Source organism: Eubalaena glacialis, chromosome 1 (assembly GCF_028564815.1).
Source record: "Eubalaena glacialis isolate mEubGla1 chromosome 1, mEubGla1.1.hap2.+ XY, whole genome shotgun sequence".
NCBI lineage: Eukaryota > Metazoa > Chordata > Mammalia > Artiodactyla > Balaenidae > Eubalaena > Eubalaena glacialis.
Window position 1 is genome coordinate 183,048,377 of NC_083716.1, and position 12,169 is coordinate 183,060,545.

At 54.5% G+C, this 12,169-nt stretch overlaps 2 protein-coding genes across 2 annotated transcripts; both read left to right on the forward strand.

Moving 5' to 3' along the window:
* The first annotated feature begins 1,416 nt into the window (after window positions 1–1,416).
* Window positions 1,417–3,314, forward strand: HOXD13 (homeobox D13). Its single transcript, XM_061202327.1, has 2 exons — window positions 1,417–2,194; window positions 2,982–3,314. Exons 1-2 carry the CDS (start codon window positions 1,417–1,419, stop codon window positions 3,230–3,232), a joined length of 1,029 nt encoding a protein of 342 aa, XP_061058310.1. The 3' UTR covers window positions 3,233–3,314.
* A 4,933-nt stretch (window positions 3,315–8,247) lies between these two features.
* Window positions 8,248–9,210, forward strand: HOXD12 (homeobox D12). The gene is made up of 2 exons (XM_061202340.1): window positions 8,248–8,821; window positions 8,972–9,210. Exons 1-2 carry the CDS (start codon window positions 8,248–8,250, stop codon window positions 9,208–9,210), a joined length of 813 nt encoding a protein of 270 aa, XP_061058323.1.
* The last annotated feature ends 2,959 nt before the right edge of the window (window positions 9,211–12,169 follow it).

The following is a 12,169-nucleotide window of genomic DNA, read 5'->3' on the forward strand; positions in this document are numbered from 1 at the left end:
ATGAAGAGAGGGCTCAGGGTTGTGATGCCTACACCCTGGCGGGGCTGCCCGGAGCCCACCCTACCCCCTCGAAGTCAGACCCTGTTGCTCCGGGCTGCTCCCATCACGAGCCCCAAATTTGCTTGGGAAAAACACCCTCTTAATTTGCCCCTCTCACTTCTCTGCAGTTGGCAGCTTGGAAAAGAAAACGAAACAAAGGTTCCTGGGAAAGTGAAGTTTTCAATTAATTGGTGTGAGTAACGGGCGGGGGTGGGTGGTGTCTGCAAAATGCAAGAGGCAGTTCGGCGCTGGGCGAGGCGCAGAAATTTCCTGGAGGGCGGCAGAGTGGCTTTCTCCCGGCGCCCTACAGAGGGTCTTTCTGCGGACCCGGGGAGGCTGCGCCAGGACTGGGGAGCCCAGCTCGGGAGGCAACTCCCGGCTGGCCTGAGCGTAGAGGCGAATAGCGTGGACCAGGCGTTCGGACTTTTTTCGCTGGGGCAGATCCTCTGGTCCGCCGCGCCGAGGACGGGTCTTTTCGTCCGCTTCATTTATTTGTAAGTCTCTGTCCCCGGCCCCAAGGGCGGCTTCGTGGGCATTTTCCGGGTGGACGGTGTGTGCGTATTGGGGGAGGGGGGGTCTGCTCCAATTGGTCTTAATTCGGAGGATCGCCCGGGAGAGCACGCGTTAAATGCCTTTGCCCCGTAGCAATACGCAAGGTAGAGAAAATTAGCTTCCTCGGGTTTGGGGTCTAGGTCAGCTAATCCGAGGAATTAAACAACAGGATCAAAAATCGGTCTGTTTTCACATCATTCTGATCATCCCTGTCCTTCTCCTTCATTTAGCTGTGCAGCTCAGGGAGCCAAGGAGAGGTGGCAAAAACTGCCGTGGCCGAGACAAGGCGCAGGCCTCGGCGCCCGCCTCAGTCGCAGACGGGGCCTAGGGTGGGCGGTCGCGCAATCAGCTCGTGGGGGTGGCTGCGGCGCAAACGCCTGGGTTCGGGGGAGGGCGGGAAGGGGCGGTGGGCTGCGCGAGGGCTGGGGATGGGTAGGGGCCGAGGTGGGTGGGTCCAAGGGGCCGGGGCCCGGAGCCAGGCTGTCCCGCGCCCCCACCCCCACGTGGCCCTGCGCAGCCAATGGCACGGCCCCGAGCGGGAGCCCTCGGGGAGGGAGGCGGCCCCCCGACCGGCTCAGGCCCCCTCCCAACCTGAACTTCGTTTTTATAAACGTCCCGCGATGAGCTAACCTGTTGGAGGGCGGGCTGGCGGGCGGGCTGGCTGGCGGGCGGGCGGGAGGCTCGCAGAGGGAGAGAGGGCGAGAGGAAGAGGGCGGGAGCGAGAGAACGAGAGAGAAAGGAGAGGAGGGAGGAGGCGCGCCGCGCCATGGGGTCGTGCACGGGGCCGAAGCCGGGGCCGGGGCCGGGGCCGGGCCAGGCCGGGCCATGAGCCGCGCCGGGAGCTGGGACATGGACGGGCTGCGGGCGGACGGCGGGGCCGCCGGGGCGGCCCCGGCCTCCTCCTCCTCCTCCTCCGTGGCGGCAGCGGCGCCGGGCCAGTGTCGCGGCTTCCTCTCGGCGCCAGTGTTCGCCGGGACACACTCCGGACGCGCGGCAGCGGCGGCGGCGGCGGCGGCAGCGGCGGCGGCGGCGGCGGCGGCCTCGGGCTTCGCGTACCCGGGGACCTCTGAGCGCGCGGGTTCCGCCTCGTCGTCGTCATCTTCGGCTGTGGTCGCGGCGCGCCCGGAGGCTTCCTCCGCCAAAGATTGCCCGGCGCCCGGCGCGGCCGCTGCAGCGCCCCCGGGCGCCCCGGCCCTGGGCTACGGCTACCACTTCGGTAACGGCTACTATAGCTGCCGCATGTCGCACGGCGTGGGCTTACAGCAGAATGCTCTCAAGTCGTCGCCGCACGCCTCGCTGGGAGGCTTCCCGGTGGAGAAGTACATGGACGTGTCGGGCCTGGCAAGCAGCAGCGTACCGGCCAACGAGGTGCCCGCGCGAGCCAAGGAGGTGTCCTTCTACCAGGGCTACACGAGCCCCTACCAGCATGTGCCCGGCTACATCGACATGGTGTCTACCTTCGGCTCCGGGGAGCCTCGGCACGAGGCGTACATCTCCATGGAGGGCTACCAGTCCTGGACGCTGGCCAACGGGTGGAACAGCCAGGTGTACTGCGCCAAGGACCAGCCACAGGGCTCCCACTTTTGGAAATCATCCTTCCCAGGTAGGGACGTTGGGAAAAGGGGAAGGACAAGAGGAAGAGATGCAGGGAGGGAGGGAGAGGAAGAGAGAAAGAAGGAAAAGAATGGACTGGGAGTCTACGCCCCTGCTTGGGAGTTGGGCACCTATCCTCCTCTCCCCAACCATGGTTAACCCAGTGGAACAGTCGGTCCAGTTTGTGTGAAATCTGTAAATTCATCCTTTGATTTAAATTGCCTCTCTCACAACCCTTTTCTTCCTGTGTGCGGGCACAGGCCTATTTTTCTCCTAAAGTTGAAGGTCTTTGCTGCCCTTTGCTCAGGCCTTGGCCCCTCCTCCCCAAAGAGGTGTCACGGAGTTGAGCCCCACTTTTGAAGGATATGAATACCCCAGAGTGACCACTAAAGCTTCCAAGAGCTCACAAGCTCCACATGCAGGAACACGAAAAGTCAAAGTTTGAACAAGCAGCCTAGGTATTTCTTTTTAAGTCTGTGTATGTTTGTGTGTTTGCAACCAGCATTTGCAGAAACTGTCCTTATGAGAGTCCCCATCAACTACACCATAAAATCTCAGGCTTGTTAAGATGCCGGTTTGAGAAACCATGATGATCCATCATACTGGCCTTCACTTTGAAGTGTAAATAATCTTTCTTTAATAACATGTAAATAATATGTCTGTGTAAATAATAATAAAGTGTAAACAGCCTGTCTTTCTTCATTCTGTGTACCCCCTCCAAGTCTACACACACAGTCCCCAGCTGGGTGCTCCAGATATCCCGGTCTAATTTTTCCTGTGCTGTTTTTTTATACCAGGGGATGTGGCTCTAAATCAGCCAGACATGTGTGTCTACCGTCGGGGGAGGAAGAAGAGGGTGCCCTACACCAAACTGCAGCTCAAAGAACTGGAGAACGAGTATGCCATTAACAAGTTCATTAACAAGGACAAGCGGCGGCGGATCTCGGCTGCCACGAACCTATCCGAGAGACAAGTGACCATTTGGTTTCAGAACCGAAGAGTGAAAGACAAGAAAATCGTCTCCAAGCTCAAAGATACTGTCTCCTGATGTGGGTCAGATTGGCCACAGAGAGTTTAAATGCTTCCACTTGCCTCCAAAAGACCTTTGGAAAGACTTGAATATGTATTTAATTCCCCCATTCCCCTGCCAGTAATGGCAAATTTTGTGAATTGTTTTTCTCTCTTCCCCTAATCTGGCTCTAAAACCTCTTGCTGCCCAACCTGACTTCGTAGTTCTGTTTCTTACTTGTTTATTTTTGATTTTGCTCTTGTCTAGATTTATTTTTTATGACTTTTTAATGTTCTGTTTCTCCCTCCAGGCCAGTATAAAGGACTTGAAGTATTTTTAAATAATCCCCCCAAATGAATTTCAGAAGTGCCATTTTGATTTTAGGGTTTTATTTTTTTAAATCACTTTTTATGCCTGTTTCCAGCACTTCTTATCTTCATAATCCATTAGGGCAGAATGATTTGCAGTCATTCATATCCTGTGATTGGGTAATTGAATCATTAGCTCTCAGCAGTCTCCCTGAGGCAAATGGAAACAGCTCTGGGCAAGCAGTGTTCTAGGGTCACTGGGAAAGTCTAAAAATAGGAGGCTGGAGGGACTGTGATGGCTTTAAAAGCAGCTACCTTATTAAATAGGGTTTGTATCAATATTGGAGTGAAGACAATCTTTCTGACTTTGGGTCTTTCACTTGCTGTTGTAATTGTGTTTAATACACCTTGTAGATTTGTGCTTTTATAATCTTTAATTTGGAAATAATGTGTCCACATGGACGCCTTCATTTCTCTAGATGCAGATATTTAAATGGCTGCAATTGGCAGAGTGACCCACGGATGGTATAAACGCATCCCCTCTCCTTGGCCTCCAGTCTGTGGGGCTAGAATTGAGACCATCTCCTCAGTTCCCTGAAAGAGGCTTGAATCAGTGTGGCCATGGGTGGGAACTTTTATCCAGAACCCAGCGAAGAACTTGACTGTCTGAACAAATGTATTGGGTTCTCGTGGAGCTTTAAAACATCTAACAAATGTGGAGCTCTGAAGTCCAGGAAGAAAAAAAAAGATGTTTCTGAAAGTGATGATAAATAACTACTTTTAAAGTGCTGCATATTTATACAACTGAGAGATTATTTTTGTAGATGCAATGTCTGTGAGCTGAGATACATGGGCAGTGCTTCAGGCATTTAAAAATCACTTTTTACTCCTAGGGAGATGCAAATAAACAGAACTCTCTTGTTTCTTCTGAGTCTATACATTTGTTTTCTTTTTCCAAGCTTGTGTTGCCTCTAGAAACTGGTCTTATTTATTATAAAATCTTGTTATCCTGAATGCTATGGGATTCCCTATAGATGAAGGAAACTCAACACCAGTTCTGGTCTGTAAAACCTCCAGGCTCTCCACTTCCATCACCCCTTCCCTCTCCTTTTCCTGTGCCTTTAAGATAAATAGTGATAACTTTAAATTAGGATATAATTTGTGGTGTCTAAAATTATATTTTTTACCAGACCAGCTCAAAAAAAATTCCCAATTAAATTCTACTTCTGAAAAAGAAACATTTCAGGCTTATCCCTTATCGCCTTCTCCCGGCAGCCTGCACACAGCAGTTGAAGACTGAAACCATAATTATACACCCTAAACCTCTAGACGCAATTTTTAGGCACTACGAACTTTCTTTCTGAGGGCTTTTTGCCACTCAGGGAAATGGCCGCTGAGGAGCTGGATGCCTCGTCGTTGTTAGCGCCCGGGCGCGATGAATTCAATGGCTGCTAACTTTTGGTATGTGAGTTAAATACAGTTGTGTAAAACCTCACACGATATGTAAACTCTTCTGGCGGGAGGATTCCCCTATGGATCTGCCAGAGAAGGCGCAGAGACCCAAGGTTCGGAGCTACTTTCGTTTTCTCCTCCTCGGCTTGATTTCTTTCGTATCTTGCAACCGACTTCGAGCACGCAACTTCGTTTTAATTGAGACAGGCAGAGAGAGAGAGAGAGAGAGACAGAGACAGAGAGACATAAAAGGAAAAGTGACCACGATTCAATCTTTCAAGAAGAAATAACCCCTGAAAATGGGGCCACACCGTCCCGACCTTCCACTTCGGGAAGAGTTACTAACATTTTCTCTCTTTTTCTCACAAGACGTGTTTTCATTTGAAACGGGCCTGTTTCCCCTTCTTCTCCATCGTCCCCCCCACCCCCCGCCTTCTTTTTTGTAAATTCCAGACTCCAGGGCCGCATCCTATTTCCCAGGTCCATTTCTCAGGTTTCCTGACGTGGATAGGGAGGATTGCCTCGAGGTTTTCCTTTCATCTGTAGTCTGCCGGTCAGTTTTCCCCGCCTAAGAGAAATGGGAGGTTTGCTGAAGATTAAAACTGCGCTCAAACGCTCTCCAGTGGAATTTGAATTGACGGCTAAATCAATAACAGATGAAGACTTTGTTATTTATATGCATTCCTTTTATATTCTGAATTGAGGAGGGAGGAGCGGAGCCGGTCGGTGGTCGGAGGGCTGATAGGGAGGCCCGCGAGGCTAAGGGAGCTTCAGGGAGAGGCCTTTGCTTCGGGTGGAGACTGAAAGGCCGCAGGGAGATCGCCTCCAAAACCTGGAAGGTTACGAGCGCCGCCGGTGGAGAATCAAGGCTGGTGCGTCTACGCGTGATTCAAGAGGCGAAGGAGGCTTCGGATCTGGGACGTACTGCCACACAAAGGGGCGGCCGCGACGCTTTCCAGTCTCTGGCAGCCCGCTGTGTCCCTCTGACTCCACTGTCCCGGCCAGCTTTGCTGCTACGATCTCCGGCTTTCCGAGACGCTCGGCCGCGCCTGACAGTGGGCCTTGACCGCACGAGCTGGCGACCCCAGGCCGGCTGCGCCGCCCTTCACTGTTGATCTTGACCGTGCGGCGGCGCCTCACCAGGCGTGGAGCTCGCTCGCCATCTCCTGGGCAGTCCGCGGCATTGGCAGAGCTCGCCGTTTATCTCCGCAACCAAATCCTCTTTTCCCATTCTCCAGCTCACCAGCAAAGCCTGCCTCCCTCCCTCCCTCCCTCCCTCCCTCCCTCCCTCCCTCCCTCCCTCCCTCCCTCCCTCCCTCCCTCCCTCCCTCCCTCCCTGTCCCGTCCCCAGCTGCCAGCTCCACGGTACAACTTTGTCTGCTGGACCTAGGAAATTATAAACCCAGGAGATGAGGTGGGGCGGCTGGGCATCATCTGAGCCAAAGAGAAATGGAGTCTAGTTGTTCTAGTCTTTTCTATTTCTCTTTTAATTCCTTTACACCTCTAGTCCCATAGGGCAAACCGCAGCTATGCGGCTGCCAAAGCGTCCGAAGAAGACACACCTGGACCTGGAAATACCGGAGAATCGTTGTATAGTACTGAGGTAGGAAGAGAGAAGACTGCAGGGACCCGTTGGAGCTGGAGCTTTCAGACCTAGGGAGGCTGTAGCTCCTGGAAAACAGGGCAAGTTTCCCAAAATGAGAGCCTAGGTTCCCTAAGTCCCTAGGAACTGAGGTTGCAGCTTGCGCCTACACCCCGCGCCCCTCCCCCCCATGAAAGGACAGGGAATGGAATACGTCTCTGTTTCTGAGCTCCTAAGGAAACTCCGACAGAGCCCTGAGGAGCCCAGACTTGCCCAACCCCTACCCCTACCCCCACCCGCACCCCCTACCCCCGCCCTAGAGCAAGAAGAAGAGGCAGATTGCGTTCCCCAGAGCCGCCCAATTGGTCGCCATAACTCACACAATAAAGTCGCAGCGCGCTGGTCAGCCTTGCCCTCCGGCGGCGCCTGTGTGGTCTCCGTGCCGGAGCTGGCGGTCTAACCAATTCCAGCTTGGCTCGGGGACCGCGAGGCGGGCTGCAGGCTGGGGCGGGCGCCAGTCACGGGGTAGCTGGGGTTCTTGAGACCGGAGGCAGGAAAGGAGGATCCTTAACCCTCCGGCCACACTAGACTGGAGGAACCGCGGCGGGGACCGCCACATTGCTCCCAGCGAGGGAGCGCTGCCGCCCGCCACCCTGTTCGCCAGACCTCCGAACCCGCCAGCGGCCCGCGCGCCCCTGGAGGCGCTGAGCAGAGGAACGCTGCTAGTCCGCTGCCTCGGTGTGCCCTGCTGTTCCCGGCCGGTGGCTCTGGCTCTTCTGTTCTTCCACATCAGATCAGGGGAGCTCGTCCTGCACGCCACGGAGTGGATTAACACCTTGGAGTTCTGGTTTGAAGGGCTGCAGTCTCCAAGGTGACTGCTGGCGATTAAAAGAATGTAGCCTTTGGCCACGATTGGCCAATCAAGCTGTCCGGGTCCCCAGGCCAGCATTCTCCATGGACCTGGATGGTGACTTTCTTAGGAGCAGAGGGCTGGACCATGGAGAAGCACACCAGGAGTGATGTGAATCCTCCTTCCTGGGCGCCAAACTTAGGCAGAATTTGTGATGCATTCCTCTTCTATCAGCAAACTATGCCTGCGGCCGGGGACCTAGGGCTCAGGCAGCGCTGGGTCTTCACTGCCAGATCATGCGTGCAGAGTCCAGTCCAGAGGGATGAGGTGGGGAGGGACGGGGTAGGAGTAGCTTTGCTCAGGCCTAGCGACAGAGTTAATGGCCCCACCAGACCAAGAGCTCTCTGGACAAGCCAAGAAGTGCACCGTACTGGAAAAGGCCTCAGCTGCGAGTTAAAGCTGGTAGAAGCAAGCCTGGCCCATGTAGCCAGCGGAAAATGGGAGTGCAAAGCCAGTCAAGACCAAGAAGGGCCCCAAGGGACATTGAGGCAAACGCACCCGATGCCCAATGCCCCCAGCTGCTGAAATCAGCCTGGAAACTCGAAGAGGCTTCACCTTTGCTCAACATGCCTTAGCTCTGCTTGGCAGCCTCGTCATTCTCCATCGAATATTGCGGGTGTTATCATAATACCCTGAATGGGGGGGGGGAGGGGAGAAACGGGTCGGGGGATGTAGGCGGTGCTGAAATGACCGGCTTTGAAGAACCTGCAGGCAAAGTTTCGTCCAATCGTCTGAGCCTGTCCTCTTATTCCCGGTTGTAACTAAATACTGCTGCAAGCGCAGCCCAAGCCCTTTGTTGGAGATGTGTGAGCGCAGTCTCTACAGAGCGGGCTATGTGGGCTCGCTTCTGAATCTACAGTCGCCCGACTCCTTCTACTTTTCCAACCTGCGGCCAAATGGCGGCCAGTTGGCCGCGCTTCCCTCCATCTCATACCCGCGCGGCGCGCTGCCCTGGGCCACCACGCCCGCCTCCTGCGCCCCAGCGCAGCCTGCCGGTGCCACCAACTTCGGCAGCTTTTCCCAGCCCTACCTGGCTGGCTCTGGGCCTCTTGGCCTGCAGCCCCTGGGCGCCAAGGACGGATCCGAAGAACAGGCCAAGTTTTATACTCCCGACGCGGCCGCCGGGCCGGAGGAGCGTGGCCGTGCGCGGCCTCCCTTCATCCCGGAGTCTAGCCTGGCCCCCGCGGCCGCTGCTCTCAAAGCGGCCAAGTACGACTACGCGGGTGTGGGCCGCGTCGCGCCGGGCTCTTCGGCCCTTCTCGAGGGGACACCCTGCTCCTCCGGCTTCAAGGACGAGACCAAGGGCCCGCTCAACTTGAACATGACAGTGCAGGCGGCGGGCGTCGCCTCCTGCCTGCAACCTTCGCTGCCCGACGGTAAAGGGTGGCCACGCTCCGCGAGCGACGCACCCCGGGCCGGGGTGGGAGGTGGGGTGCAGGGGAGAGTGTGTAGAGGGAGGGAGCCGCCAGGGGCGGGCAGGCAACCGGGAGCGGGCCGGGCTGACTGGGGTTGGGGCTGTGTTGCAGGCCTGCCGTGGGGGGCGGCCCCGGGGAGGGCCCGCAAGAAGCGGAAACCCTACACTAAGCAGCAGATTGCGGAGCTGGAGAACGAATTCCTTCTCAACGAATTCATCAACCGGCAGAAGCGCAAGGAATTGTCCAACAGGCTGAACCTCAGCGACCAGCAAGTCAAAATCTGGTTCCAGAACCGGCGTATGAAGAAGAAGCGCGTGGTGCTGCGTGAGCAGGCGCTGGCGCTATACTAGCTCCCGGTGTGGCCCCGGCCGGGCCGGGCTGGGCCTGCCTTTTTTCACCGAGGCCTGGCGTGAAGGAGGAGAGAGGATAGGGCTTTTCCTTCTGCTCCTTCTCTGCTGGTTCCAGGTACCCTCCCGCTCAGACAGCAGCCCCAGAAGCCTGCAGGAGATTTGTTTGGAGGCCTGGCCGGTTGAGCACCCACTCTTTCCCCTTTCTCAGAGAAGCCTGCAGAAGTTGCAACACAACCTTGGCCTTGAGGCTTCCAGAGTGGGGGTCTGGAGTCATCTGTCCTAACTCTTAGCTGGGGCATTATTATACCCAGGGCTCACTCTAGTGTCCTTGTACTTGGATTTCTGCTTCCACCTGATTAGTCTTCTTTTCCCCTCCTCCCCAGCCCTTTCTGCATCTAGCAGGTACCTAACCAGAGCTCAGAGTGGAACTGAATTTAGGAAGAACTCCCGGGCAGATTAGAAAGGGCTGAGGGCACAATTTTGTCTCTTTGCAGCCAAAGCCCCTTGTGGCAAAGCCATAATCTCGACTTTGGAGGAAGGAAAGGGCGCCATCCCCCTCCTGTATGCCCTGGCTGTTTTGGGAGGACAATAGCTGCCCTAGACCTTCAGACTTCAGGAGGAAAAGGGAGTAAGGGGCATGGTGGCCAAACTCCAGAGACACCTCAGAGTCCGGCTGAACTGACCCCTCCAGCTGGGCTGAATGGATTGGATGCATCCTTCCCGTGGATGGGACGAGGGAGGCTGGGGCTCCACAGCAAACTGCAGCTTCCAGACCAGACTGGTAAAATCCCCCTCCTTCTTCCACCTCCTCACACGTGCCCACTGCAGAGCCCGTCACTCTGCAACTGGACCCCCGGAGCTGAGCTTTGGTGAGGAGAACTGCTAGTTGGCTTTCAGGCTGGGCTGCACTAGGAGGAGGGGGAAATATCTGGGGGGAGGATAAGGGAGTGAGCCAGGAAGGGGGGGTGTCCTACCTTCTGACTGTAAATATGGCTTTCCTGTCGAGGTAGGCAAAGGTGTCGACTTGTCTGTCTTTCTTGAATTATGGTAATGGACCACCATAGGGAGAGGTGAAGTCTCCCCCACCAGTCAACAGTCAGGAGGGCTAGGAAGGAGGCCCTTCAGATCCTCAGCCCCTTCTCTGCTCTAGACCAAGTAGAGAGAAGCAGAAGTTCCCCTCTCCTCACGCTCTCCACCGCCCACCAGTTCCACCAGGGGCCCTGCCACTGTGCTCCTTCTGAGGCCATGTCTGACCGGCTCCAGCAGAGCCTGAGAGACTCCGGGTCCTGCCTGGCTTCCTTTGTGGAGGCTGCGGTTGCTGAATGCCAGATAGAGATGTCCTGGGTATGCTGGAGTGTCCTGCCTTAGCTTTCAGGGAACCCAAGGGCCCCCCAAGCTCCTTCTACCATCTCTGCCCCTTTTCTGTCTCCTTCAGAGAAGTAGCACCCCGCCCCAACTTCTAGCAAGATGCACAACAGCCAAGGAGTTGAAGATTCCTTACCAAAGTATGATGATGATTTATTTTCAGTGGAGGACCGGGCCCGAGATCTGGAGCGGGCACCTCACGGGGAGCCCTAAGCCTCATCACAACTGACCTCAGTTGATGTTTAGATGAATTGCATTTTTTCTGCTATCTAATAGTTTTCATGCATGTTTTGTTTTGTTTTGATTTTGTCAAAAACAATAGCATGTATATATCAGACATACAGAAATGTTTTGAGTGGAAATAAATATCCAAGTCCCAGTCATGCTGTCATGGGACTGATGTCGATTTTTCAAAACGTTTCAGATTCCTTTCTAATGTTTTTCAGGCCACCAAATTCATTTTTCTTTCCTGGTTGTGGTTTCACTATGGGTGCTGACTGTTCATTAAATGAGAAAATGGCTTCCAAGTCAGTCAGGAAATGGTGTATAAAAGCCTATAAACAAAATGTGTATAAAACATCCAAGGTGGGGGAACCGTGAGCAAATTTCAGCGTGTCTCACACACTAAGCGAACCCTCGGCTTGTTGCTGGCTGGGGCTTCCACGTTTTGCCTAAATTCTCAAACTTTGAAGCTTGCTGTTCAGGGGGCTGCCAAGATATGTTCCTCGGGTTTCAATACAAAACATCTCTCCCTGCCATGTTTTTGGGTCAGGCTTCTTGTGAGTAGGCTACGCCCTGTGGAAATCCTCCACACTGGCACCTCTGCCTGAAACCCAGCAGACTCCCTTGGGAAACATGACCTCTGCACCCCCTAGGCCTTCAGAGCCTCTATCTCAGGCCAGGAAAGCTAGGGGCTGCTTGGTATTCACCGAGCTCTTGCAGATCCCAGCTCCCAGCTAGCTCAGAGATGGAAACTAGAGAATTGCTAGCTTTTAGGAAGTGGGAGAATTAGCAAAACCGTTAAGTCTCTAATTCTGAGCATTCAGTGGTTCCAACTCCCCTTCCCTGAAGCTAATTTGATGAAATATATTTTAAACAGCTCCTTAAAAAAAAAAAACACAGGAATAAAGGAAGCAAGAAGCTGCTGAGGGAGGCCCTATCGTTAGAAATGTTTCCCCACCTGGTGGGGCTCAGGGAGGTGACGGTACCAGAAGTGAGTCTCTCTGAGTCCCAGAAGGTTTGCCCCCTTCAAGATAACTGAACAAAGGCAGAGGCCACACTCAGACCTCAGGTCTGGAGGGCTGGGTAAAGGGCCAGGGAACCAGACTTAGACCCAGGCCTAAGACAACACAGGGAGACCATTTATTTGCAATATATACCATTAAATCATTGTGTTTTTTTTTCTGTAGCCTGGGATGTAGGGTGGGAGGAGATATTCATGGAGACCACTCCCCAAAGAGATTAAAATTATTCTAAGTGTAAAATCTTGTCTGTCAATTGGAGCTTCAGCAGTGTTTTTCAAATCCATCCTTTTTACTGATCCATATGAATACAAAGGCGGTGGTGTCCTCTCTCCCTTCCTAACCAAAGTCCT